This window comes from Astyanax mexicanus, chromosome 1, assembly GCF_023375975.1.
Source record: "Astyanax mexicanus isolate ESR-SI-001 chromosome 1, AstMex3_surface, whole genome shotgun sequence".
NCBI classification, from domain to species: Eukaryota; Metazoa; Chordata; class Actinopteri; order Characiformes; family Acestrorhamphidae; genus Astyanax; species Astyanax mexicanus.
In genome coordinates, this window is record NC_064408.1 from 78,676,714 (window position 1) to 78,688,792 (window position 12,079).

At 40.5% G+C, this 12,079-nt stretch overlaps 1 protein-coding gene across 5 annotated transcripts in view; it reads right to left on the reverse strand.

Annotated features, from left to right (window-relative positions):
• The window catches only part of sipa1l1 (signal-induced proliferation-associated 1 like 1), a 111,334-nt gene that overhangs the window by 21,238 nt on the left and 78,017 nt on the right, over positions 1–12,079 (reverse strand). For all 5 annotated transcript variants that reach the window (XM_022663250.2, XM_022663255.2, XM_022663262.2 and 2 more), the window contains 5 exons: positions 8,366–8,945; positions 5,150–5,424; positions 3,355–3,645; positions 2,988–3,140; positions 1,304–1,425 (listed from right to left, as the gene is read on the reverse strand). In XM_022663250.2, the coding sequence (XP_022518971.2) occupies positions 1,304–1,425; positions 2,988–3,140; positions 3,355–3,645; positions 5,150–5,424; positions 8,366–8,945 (1,421 nt within the window). The remainder of the gene's footprint in view (positions 1–1,303; positions 1,426–2,987; positions 3,141–3,354; positions 3,646–5,149; positions 5,425–8,365; positions 8,946–12,079) is intronic.

The window sequence follows — 12,079 nt, forward strand, 5'->3', positions numbered from 1 at the left end:
ATTTTGAGTACTTTTGTGTCTGCTGCTGCTTTATTGTGCGTGAATTCTTGTTTTGGCAGTGTGAGGTACTATGACTGGCCACCAGGGGAGCTTAAACAAGCTTGATCCAGAAGTGAGACACATTTGATCTAATTCCCTTAGAAGACTTGGAAAGAACATCCTGCTCAGACCAACCAATCACTTCCACTTCCACTTCCAAACTTCCACTCATAAACTATACTCATAAAGTTGCCATAAGCTCATGCCCTAAGTTATGTTTTCTTCTATTGATAGGCAATCACATACAAGGTGTCCAGTGTTTGGTTATATAGAATATATATATATAAAAAAAAAAAGCCTCAAGACAGCAACATAAGAGATTAGGACGATGCTGAAAAGCAATAACAGAAGGCAACTGGCCAGCTGGACAGAAGGCAATTAGAAAAAGCATGGTCTACTGTGTACACATTTGCTTTAAATAAAAGCACTCAGAAGTGTCTGTGTATGTATGCGTGTGTTCTGGCTTCCCATACTCGCCCATTTGGGTTGCTCAGGAATAATACACTGTTTATTCTTAGACGTGTGTGGGAGAGAAAGTGTGCAGAGATTCAAATCCACGGATGAGAGATCACAGGTTAGTCTGTTTAGAGCAATGACGAGCTTTAAAAGGGAAAAGAACCCACACAGCTTTGAGGTCAAAGCAATCCTTCACTTCCACTGCCGTTCAATTACAGCAATTACTGCACACTGGACAAAAACAATGAAGAACTGGTTCTCAGAGGCACTGAACTGTGCTTAAGGAAATAATGCTGGCTCTTGGCTGGAAGAAGCTCCATGGAGACAGTTCATCAGCATGCAATTTCCTTTTCATATGGCGTTTCTGAGAAGCAGTGTGAACATCCCCCCACACACATACACACACACACAGCTGTGTTCCACCGCTAGAGCTGCCTGACTGTGGGAGGCCGAGACGCAAAGCTACAGCAACGGTATAAAGATCATCCTTTTGATCCTTCACTGATGATCTGAGGTGCTATGTGAATGCTTTTTGCTCCTTTTAACACTCTGACTGCATGTTTGCTGTGTTTGTAACTTTCCATATAAACACTTTCCCCAGGTTTTCCCCTAATTTCCTGCATTCACTTTTTCCTCCATTCCCCTCTTGCTTTTTTCATTCACACAAACACTCAGTCATTCTCATTAACTTACTCATTCAGTCCAATTCTTTTTCCACTTCATCACTACCTCATTCCTTACTCCCCACCCCACCGCCACCCCAGCCCGAGTTGATGATTAATCAATGATTAATGGACTGTGGGCTGACCTGCTGATGCTCTGTCTGAGTCGTCCACTCTGGGCCAGCTCGGGGTTGACTTGCCACTGCTGCCCCCCTCGCCCATCATCTGTCGCTCTGGCGGGAGGGGAGAGTGTCTGTTGGGTCCAAATCTGTAAAAAAAAAAACACACGCGCAAGCACACATACAAAGTTTACAGTTACTCCACATGCTTATGCTTCTGTTTAATCAACCATTAGAAGATCCAGGCATTATTAGTAATGAAAAAATATCTTATCTTAACTGTAACTAATTCTATGTGTGTTTGTAAACAGGATAGAAGTAGGCCTTTAATTACACCATCAACTTTTTACAGAATACATGGAAATGACAATCATTTTTGTTTTTCTTAAAAAGGAGAAGCCAAATAATATACATGAGCCAATATGTCAACGTTTTATTTATGATATTTAAACATTTTTGAATATGGTTGAATATCCTTACTTATTAAACTTAATTGCTCTAATCAGTTATGTATGCATTTTTATGCAATTATATTAAAATTATATGAATAACACAAAATGGTATTAAAATGACAATAACATTGTTTATTGCACTTATTTTTGGAACAATATATCATACAAGATGTTATTGTGACAAGTCTAGTGAGAGATACCTAATTATCGTTGGAAGGTGGCATCCTATTTCAAGGGAAAAGGAATTAAAGTTCAAATTTGTCTGCATAATAAAGCCCATACACTGATCAGCCATAACATTAGAACTAATGTACTAATAACATAACATAGTAAGTCCCACCTGTCTGGTGACTTACTAGAGACTAAGTGATAAGGAGAATATGGATAGAATTGAAAAAAAATAAAATAATAATTATAATACAAATCTGAATGGGGGAAATAAGAAATCAGAAAAAAATCAATATGGGAAACAATAAATAAGATCTTAAACGACCCTACATGTGCTGTCACAACAGAACTAAGCATTCAAGGCTTGGACTCCACAAGACTCAAGCAGACCATTTATGTCCTGTAAGTTGCAAGGTAGTGCCTCCAAAAATAGCATCAAAGAGCCTTAGGTGTCCATGACCTTGTTGCTGATTCACCGGTTGTCCTTTCTTGCCCCCACAAGACCTGCCTGATGTTTTAGAGATACTCTGTTTCAGCTGTCTAGCAACCACTATTTGTCTAGTCGAGGCTCTCAGGTCTCAGATTCTTAAGCTTGCCCAATTTTTTCTTCTTCCAACAACACATCGATTTAAGAACTGACTGTTCACTTGGTGTCTAATAAATCCACACCTATAGATAAAGATAAATAGTGTTTTACTTCATCTGGTAGTGATGCTAAGGTTATGGCTGATTGGTGTATTTTCAGGCTAGGCAGCATTTACATTTCTGTGGTCTGGATTAAAGACTTGTATAACTCAATGTTCCCTAATAAAACTTTTTTTTCCTTATAACAACTTTAAAACCTAACTTTACGATCCCAGCTCCCTTAGATTACATACCACACCATAACATAGCCAATTATAAAATTAAACAATATTAAAATAACAATACACCAATAATGCCTAAACTTCTAAGAGTAAAGCATCATACTAGAATCAGTAAAAGCTGTTTTCAGTGAATTTGCTAGAGTGAAACAAAACAGGAAGGGGGTGGGGGAGGACAGAGCAGACATGGAGGGAGAGAGAGTGCTGCTGGTGCTCAGAGAGGCTCACCCCTCAGGCATGGACTTCTGCCTCCAGTGGGCGGAACCCCCCGAGCCTGTATCACTAGAGCAGGAGAGGTTGCTGGGGGAGCTGCGGTTGTGAGGGGAGCGGCCCATCACGATGGAGGAGGCCAGCGAGTAGTTCTCCGAACCAGGAGACATCCTGGGAGAAGTGATAAAGAGAAACAGAACAAAAAAAGAGACAGAAAGGAGGAGGAAACACAAACAAGAGGATACATAGGGACGTTACAAGAAAAAAAAAAAAGAACACAAAAGGGAGGGGAAATAAAAATAACAGTCCAAGGGGGTGATATTAAAACTAGCCAAACAAGTCCAAGCCCCTAGAGATCTGATAACACCACTGGTTCTTTACAAACCTCTTTGAGTCCAGAGGGCGTCCATCACTGGACACGCTCCGGGGAATGGCAGCAGCTCTCTCTGGGCGCTCAGCGGACAGGGTCTTGCCCATGCTGGCCCCCAGACTGACTGCACGGTTGGGAGTGCCAGTGTGGCTCTGAGGAGAGGCGGTGAGGGACTGCTGGGGGCTGGAGGAGGTACGTTGCCACTTGTTGTTGTTGCTGCGGAAAGGGAACTTGTACTCGAAGGAGCCACTGTCACAGCTTCCCTTATACTCCCCGACTGGCATACGGTACAGCTCCGAGCAGCCCCTGCAGAGTAGAGACCCCCGGAATAGGAGACTGCATAAGAATAGACTATTTTTCCTGTATTTAGACATTAGGAACTGGGAAGTATTGTATGCATCTAAGTCTTAACAGATCTTTGTGGGAGAAGCAGGAGAAAAATGTTTAGGATTCAACTGGGGACAGGACAAATGTTGCCTATTTTCTGCAGAAGGGATCTGGAGTGTGCTGATAAGATCATAAGGCTTACGTACTTTACTCTAATATATCCTCCCAACAGGCTTTATTAGATATTTATTATTTAATATATACCTGAAACTCCTAGTTATAACATAGTGCTAGAATTGGTATGATTGTTTTTTATTTTTATTAAAAAGCACATTATTAACTAATGAATATGATTCATTTGCCTCAAACTGCACCGACGTGTTAAGTAATCAGGTAGGTAAGTTGATTGTCTGGTAAACGACTTTTAATGCTATCATCCAAAAAAGACACACAATTCTACATGATTTTGCTAAACATATCCTGCTGCTTATAAACTATTATTAGCCTAGTAGCAACAGCTTAGTATCTTAGCAAATGGGTGCACAACTCCAGCAAAGTTTGATAGTTGTCCTACACAAACATGCCCACTTTGTTTGGTAATTCGCTAAATGACTAATAATGAAATAGCTTGGCCAGAAATAAACAGCACAAAAAAGAAGGGAAATTTGTGCTTGATAAGATTATCTCTCTGTAGTAACAATGCTTCTTGGTAATACATCTTATACTGTTATCTTGTTAATTTCTTTTTTAAATGGGGCCTCATTTGTAAGGAACATGCATTTGTGGGATGAGCAGCAGAGCTGAGTACATGGGTTGCGCATATGACCAATTTGCCAAATCTTCACTGTCATTGCTAAACAGCTTATTCTGCTGTTCGTTTTGACACTTGTTTGAGCTTCTGGTTCCCCCTGATTGGCTCCTGATTGGCAGCACCTGTGAGAATAAGCTATGATACAGTGGTCAGTATGTTTCTGCTCCAAGAACCAGAGTGATAGGGCAACTTCAAACTGGTGTTCCACAAAACCAAGTTACATCATTATTTGGAGTGAGCCCTGGTACCAGTATCTCCAACCTGAAGGCTAATTTTTCATATAAAGGGGGATGTCAGAGACAGGCCGAGAAGTGGGCGTCCCAAGAAGACGACACTCCAAGAAGATCCTCAAACATCAAACGAATCAATGGCAGAATAAGCTGTTTAGCAACGGCAAAGAAGATTTTAAAAATATTTTATGGGCACAACCTATATACTCAGCTCTGCTGCTCATCCCACAAACACATGTTCTTTACAGTTGTGGATCTATTTAACAGGCTTTTCAACAGTATAAAAATTACTGCCAATAAGCATTAAATAATCTACCAAAAACAAATGTACTTACTTTTTTAGTTTTATGTTTACAATGCAAGTATTTTTGTGCTCTAATTTCATACTGTAGCATGCTAATTCTAAAAGCTTGATAATCAAGGGCCGCCTCTCATTCCATACCTGCGAGGGGTAGAATCCTCATGAGGTGGAATAATCACCACCTTCACTGTGACGGAAGTGCGCAGCAGGTCAATCATCTGCTCGTGGGAGAGAGTTGCCACCGCCACCTTGCAGATCTCCACCAGTCGGCTGCCCTGACGCAGGCCTGCCTGCCAGGCATACCCGTAGGGCTCCACTTCAGCCACGATGCCTTCATAGTTAACGTGGAACCCAAGCTGGCCCAGGCCGTTTCTGCGCAGGGTCATCTCACTGGTTTCACAGCCTTTAGTCAAGTGCTGAGGGGGAGAGACACAGAAAATGAGCAATCAAATACGTACCAAAGGTGATCTTTGTTATATTAACCTATTCATATGCACAGGAAAGGTCATACAGCAGTTTAACTCAACCCTGGTCCTGCACCTGTTAGATAAAGTTAGGTGTGAAAGCTGTATTTGAGCACAGGAATAGTTTAGAGTACTGATCTGAAAGATATCCTGGCCTGGGTCCGCATGTCACATTACTTACCACCCATCACATTCCTTTCCTTTTTAACACTTAACAAAATTTAATACCTAATAAATACTTAAATATGACAGGAGCAGTGGTACTCTAATAATCTCACATTTGTTAAGGGAGTGCAGGTACTGACAGCATGAATGCTCATCTCGCGCTAGCCTACATGGAGAAAAAATTGTGGCTGGTTTGGAGGAGCACCTGCATGTGGGAAAGACATGCACCCCACAAGCACTGTTCTTCACTGCTTAACTATTTATTTTTCCTATAAAAATAATAAAAAACAGCCACCAAAAAAATGATAAGTGTATAGGATTGTGCAATTGAGCCACAGTTTGGAAAAAGTTATTGTGTGTGAAAACAAACCAGTGATAATAAGCCCATCCCCAAATTAGCTCAAAATCGGTCCTGAGTGCAGACTCATTTATTAGGGACAAGTTTTAAAACGCCCTTGGTTTTGGCTCTGCCTATAACACACCTGATGCAATTAATCAGACCATTAAAAGTCTATTAATAGTTCATTACTGAGTTTAAGTGGGTCTGTTACTAAAGAAAACAATGCATTTAAATGTGCAGGATAGTGTGCCTTTAGGCCAGAGTTAAGCAAACAGCACACCTCTTTAAGACATAACAAAATTAAGAAATAATAATGTCAGCTTCTTTTTTTTAATCATATCAAATAATTTGAATTGGTTTTCGATTATTAATATACTTATGGCATCGCTGACAATGCCGTCTCTGATAACGATAAAGACAGAACTAAGATTAGTCTCTGAAGTATTTAAGGCTTTCACAAGCAGAATACAACACACTGCATCTTGTGGACTCTTAATCATAATTAATAATCATTTTCCACAAACATCAGCATTTAGGAGAAATAACATTCCGTTGGGAATTCTCAACTTAAAACTCTTCGTAGCCTAGCATTAGGATTCACTAGGGTCCGCAAAAGCAGCCCATGTCGCCTCAGCGCTGCGATGGAGACCACGAACATTCAGTTCGGAGAGTAGTTACCATGGCAACAGCTCCTGCACTTGGAGAGTGACATCATGGGCAGGTGGCCAAAACAAAAGTACATTCCATCCTCCGCATAGCACTGTGTGAGCTACGAGCCTCTCTCGCAGGCCACGTCCTTAACACCAAAGACTCTTCACAGAACACAATAACTAAGCGTAAGGTCTGAAGAAAAGGCTGGCTGATTCATGGCGGTCCTGATGGAGGGGGAGTACCTGTGTGCAGTGCTTTTAAACTGCACACACTGCATGCTGCAGGGATAGGATCATTTAACAGAGAAAGCTTTCTCCAAATACCACTCTCTACTACCAGCTCTCTCAGAGTTGGACACACAGCTCATGAGTTGAATCAGAAGGGGAAACATTAGACTGATTAGTGCTGTGGCACTCAAGAAGCAGGATTTAAAACCCTGAGAGTACTCTACACTTGTCCAGATGCCCATTTCAACATTAGTCTGTGCATTTAACACCTCAAACCTTCAAACCAACAAGTTCAACACAGGATATAGTTAGAACACTGATATGGTTGCTGACACATCTGTGAACCCACTGTATGGCATTCATTCAGTTCAAACAGCAGATCATCTAATTTACTGTTGTGAAGGAATTAGATCCAGACTTAAATGTTAATTTTTGGATTTACTCAAACTTTTTGATGTGTGTATAAACCTTAATTATGAAATAAAGAAAGTATTTAAATCATCATCTCTTAAAACATATAGGGCCTTGTTTAAACAATCTATAGGCGAGCTGTGAACTACGCATCATGCAGCTTGATTTAGGGCGTCAGTGTGTCTTTTTGGTATCGTAAGGATGCAAAAAATATGCCTTGTGCAAAAGGCATGTACTAATTCTCTTAATTTATCTCTTAATGGGTGTGTTTTAGGCATAAATTTGAACCAATCAGTTTTTCACTTGCCATTCCCTTTAAGAGTCAGGTGCGCTCAGACTTTGGTGCATTCGTATCTTAACAGCGCAGTGCTTTTGCGCAGAGTTAAATGACCTGCACGCTCACACTGTGAATGTGTGTGAGCAGGTCATTTAAGGGAACAGCAATGTTATTTTATTACGTATTCTGTTTATTGTTGACGTAAAAGTGGGCTTGTGCACTGCTGCGTGGCACAGTAGCAAGGTGTGAAAACAGACTGTTTGCAGGGTGTAAGATGGCAATGAACATCACAATGTGCCTTGCGCAAATAGTATTACTACAAGACAATAAAATGGGTCTCACTGTTAACTTGAAAATCTATATTTTTTACTTTTGACTTAAAACGTGGCTAAAAATGGTTGTAATTTGGAATTATTTAATCACTTGCATAAAATTCAGTTCATGAAATCACTGGCAAATGTATTTAAGCATCAGTGTAGGCCATTTAAGTAAACAGAAAAATCTGAAAGCCTAATAATAATGCATGTAGAAGTGTTGCAGAAATGACTTGTGTTTTAACCAGGCCTGAGCTTTGCTCTATGGAGAAATCCATTCCTGCGTCTTAAAATACACACTTCTTTACTTCATTTACATTATTAAATACCCTCCTAATGCTGGTGCTCTAGTTCAACACATTATTTATTGTATTGTATATTATTGGTAGTGTCTTATTTGTGAATGCTTACTGGCAGGGAACATACATATGATTTACATATGATTTTGTTTGTAAGTTGGTACACAGAAAAGCATTAAAGAATTTATTTCAGGCCGGTGTTTCCTCACCTCTAGGCGCTTAACAACCTCTCGGAAGTCCTCCGTGTTGTTGTTGATTGAGCGCAGTGAGATATTCTCCCCACGCTCATAAAAAATCTTCATGGAGGCGGGGCTTCCCATTGTCCAGCCAATGACGTCCCGCACAGCACAGTTAAAGACCACGGCCTTGGCCTCAGAATCCACCAGGATAAGGAAGTCGTTGGAGATACCCAGCAGGGCCTCCAGCTCTCCTCCTGCTCCGTGGTCCTCTGCATACACGGGCCAGGTGACAGCCCCGGGACTGCGCAGCTCCGCCCCAGGGTACGGCCGGCTCTTCTCTTTGCGTTTATGGGCCAGTGAGATGAAGGGGAATTTGCCGGATGGGTCGATAGGCGTACTGGTAACGTGGCGCTCGGCCAGGTCCCTCAGGTACTCCTGCCGAGTGCGGGTGGCCATGGCTCGGAACTTGTCGGACTTGTGAGCAGCGTTTTCTGCATTGATGACTTTGGCCAGCAGGAAGTCCCGAAAGACGGTGGATTTGGGGAACTTCACGTCTTCCGGAATGGGCGGCCCAAAGGCAGGAACGTCCCTGGAACGAGCCACCGCCACACTGAAAGCAGAAAGAAGTGGCAGTGAGAGTAAGACAGAGAGAGAGAGAGAGAGAGAGACTGGAGAGACAGGAGGGAGAGAAAGAGAACTTTAAACAATGAAACTTTCAACAAATACACTTCGCTCGCTGTCTGCACAAGATAATTGTTGAACCATCACCAAACTATGCTGGAGGGCTTCATGTTTATGGATGAGCTGAGTCTTTTCCAGGCAGGAGATGACTGCTATGTAAAAGAGTGTAGTTCCACCTCACTTTAAGCTCTCCAATATGGATGAATATAAAAATAACCCCAGAGCCTTTTATAAATATACAGAGTGTCACAAGCCACCTATATTCAAATATACCTGAACATATATGAAACTTCCACTTCTAAAAAAGCTAAACAAGCCATTAAGAGCTTTCATTCCACAAGGGACATTTTGTAGAAGTAAACTGGGACTTATTCTTTGCAAACTTCACAACAAAAAACAGATGTCAGTCCACATTTTTGTATTTTTGCATATGGTTTCTGAAAAGCCACCCACTCCTTGCCTGTCTCACTCCTGCACCTCTCCCCCTCTCCTTTTCCTTTCATTAAGTCTCTGGAATGGACATCTAAAGCTTCCTGTTCTGTCTGGTATGCATGGAACTCATAAGTGGTCAGCCAGGCTGAGCTGTAATGAAGCCTGCTGAAGACTGGCCCTCTCTGCTCTTACAATGACAGAGGCAGGAAAGAGGGGGAAAGGAGGTAAAGCACAGACTGGAAACAGGATACTTAGAGAGAGAGAGAGGCCAACCACAAGATTCTTTATCACATGCATGTACCAAATAAAGCACTGTAAACACGTCTAAACTCAATTATTCATAGAGCTTTACGCTGCATTTCCCTACAGGGCTGTTTAATATGATTAAAACGGTTATGGAGTTACACTTCCTAACACAGCTCCACATCTGACTGAATTGGCTCAGTCATTCACGAGACCAGAGTTTCTTTTCAAATCTGAAAGGCCTATTTGGTGCCCTCTCTGAATCCAAAGTGCTGCAGTTTAAAACTGGGTTAACCATGTAATGTCCTGCTCAACGTTTTGGTAGAGAACATAGATCTTACTGAAGAAGGTGGTAAAATTTTGTCAGAAGTTTTAAACTTTATCCACATAGAAAAGGAGTGGCTGCAGGTTTTTATTCTATATAATCAGCAGCACACCTGATTCCACTTGGCTAATCAATTGATCAGACTTCAAGCAACTGATCACATGTGCACAAGGCACACTGGCTCATTGTGGATAATAGTCGAGCTGTTAATATAGTTAAACGTTTAATGATCGCATGATATTGTCCCAATTTTTTTTTTTTAAAGTACCATTTAAAAAGTTAAAGGACAGGAATACGTTTTATAATTGGGTTATATATGGGGTCTACTAAATTTATATTATTGCACATAAAGAAATTAAAAATGAAAAAGAAAAAGTCAGTGGGTAATACAAGCTTTAATATAATAATTCTAAAAGGGCACTGCTTGCTAAAAATACAGTCTTTCGCATTTAATATTACAACCATAGATCTTTCAGCGATTAATAATCAAATTAATCACGATTAATCACACTTTTCCTTCCTTAAGACTAAGCCTTTGATGATGGATATTTAAATATGAATAAAAGAATCAGTGTTAGAAACACTTTAAGATTATTAATCAATATTCTGTGACTAAATCAAGGATAAAATCATGATTACATTTTTAAATGCTGGTACTTAACTGTATTTCTAGAAAGGGGACAAAAATAATGGTGTAGTGTGATTTTAACCTGGCAGGCTAGATTATTGTTTCACTGCATCATAATATCTCAGTGTAGTTTTACTGTATTTAAATACTTCAGGGTAGTTTTACTGTAATTAAACATCTCAGGGTAGTTTTGATGTTTTTAAAGTAGAATTTAGTAAATAAGTAAATAAAAAAATAAAAGCTAGTGTAGCTCCATATTCCACACTTAACAGTTTAAAAAGAGGGAAACGTCATCAGCTGTGTGCGCGTGTGTGTGAGTGAGTGAGTGAGAGAGAGAGAGCATAAACTTCAGAATAAATAAAAGGTAATCTACTTTCTGAACTTAACAGCAGCGTTGCTGTGTTATATCGCTAGATTAAACTGCTAATGCATCAATAGGCTCTGTGAATTTTGTCATGTGATTCATTTGCATAAAAAAATAGCATTAAAGTTTTCAGATGAACTGCATGCATGTTAATGCTGACAGCTCTAATTTCATTAATTTGCCTTTCGTAGCAGTGAAACTCAAATAGAAAGATTTCTAGGGTAGAATCCTCTGGTCGTTTTACTTTGGTGAGTTTTCATTCTGCATGGTGGGTCAATACTTTAGAAAACTCTTTACCTCCTATATGTTGTCCCAAATTTCTGGAATGACTGGATTCATGCAGCGCTAATGTAAGACCTAAAAGAGAACCTTAACAGAGACTTCACAAAGTTTGCTAAATTAAACTACAACCAAATAATTCATAGCAGTTTCTGTATTATGATTAGTAAATAAATACTCAAGCCTGTAGATCACAGCATTCACTCAAGAGAGATGCAAAAACTAAAATTAATAAACCAACAATTAACTCTTTCTGCTAACTGATTTATCTCACAGATTGTTTTTGAGCAAATCAGAAGAGATGGCAGTTCAAAAGTGCATCTTTTCAATGAAAAAGCGGTCTAATAATGGCTGGAATGTGGTTATAGGTATAGCCGAGCCAGAGCAGAACATTTAGCGAATTCGACCGTGAAGGATAATGGTCACCACTTAGTTTCTGAAGGTCAGGAGAAACACGGTGCACATTCCACCCAAATAAAATGCACTCCTGAGCTGTGTGGGGCGACTGAAAGGGCACTGACTCATGGCGAAGGGGTTGCTTTATTGTTCTGGCCTGACCCCTATGGCTTAAGCAGAGAGGCACACTGGATTACATATCTGAAGTATAAATACACAGCGTGTGGGATGCTTTAGCAGCGTCCGTGGTCTACAGTGAACACAACCCACACAGAGAGCTGCTTGGAAATACGCAGGTGTAGAAATAGCAAACACACATACACGCAAACAAAAGACACATACACGCTCAAATAGCTTAGCCGCTTAGCGTACATCTCATCTGTATAGAGAGATGTA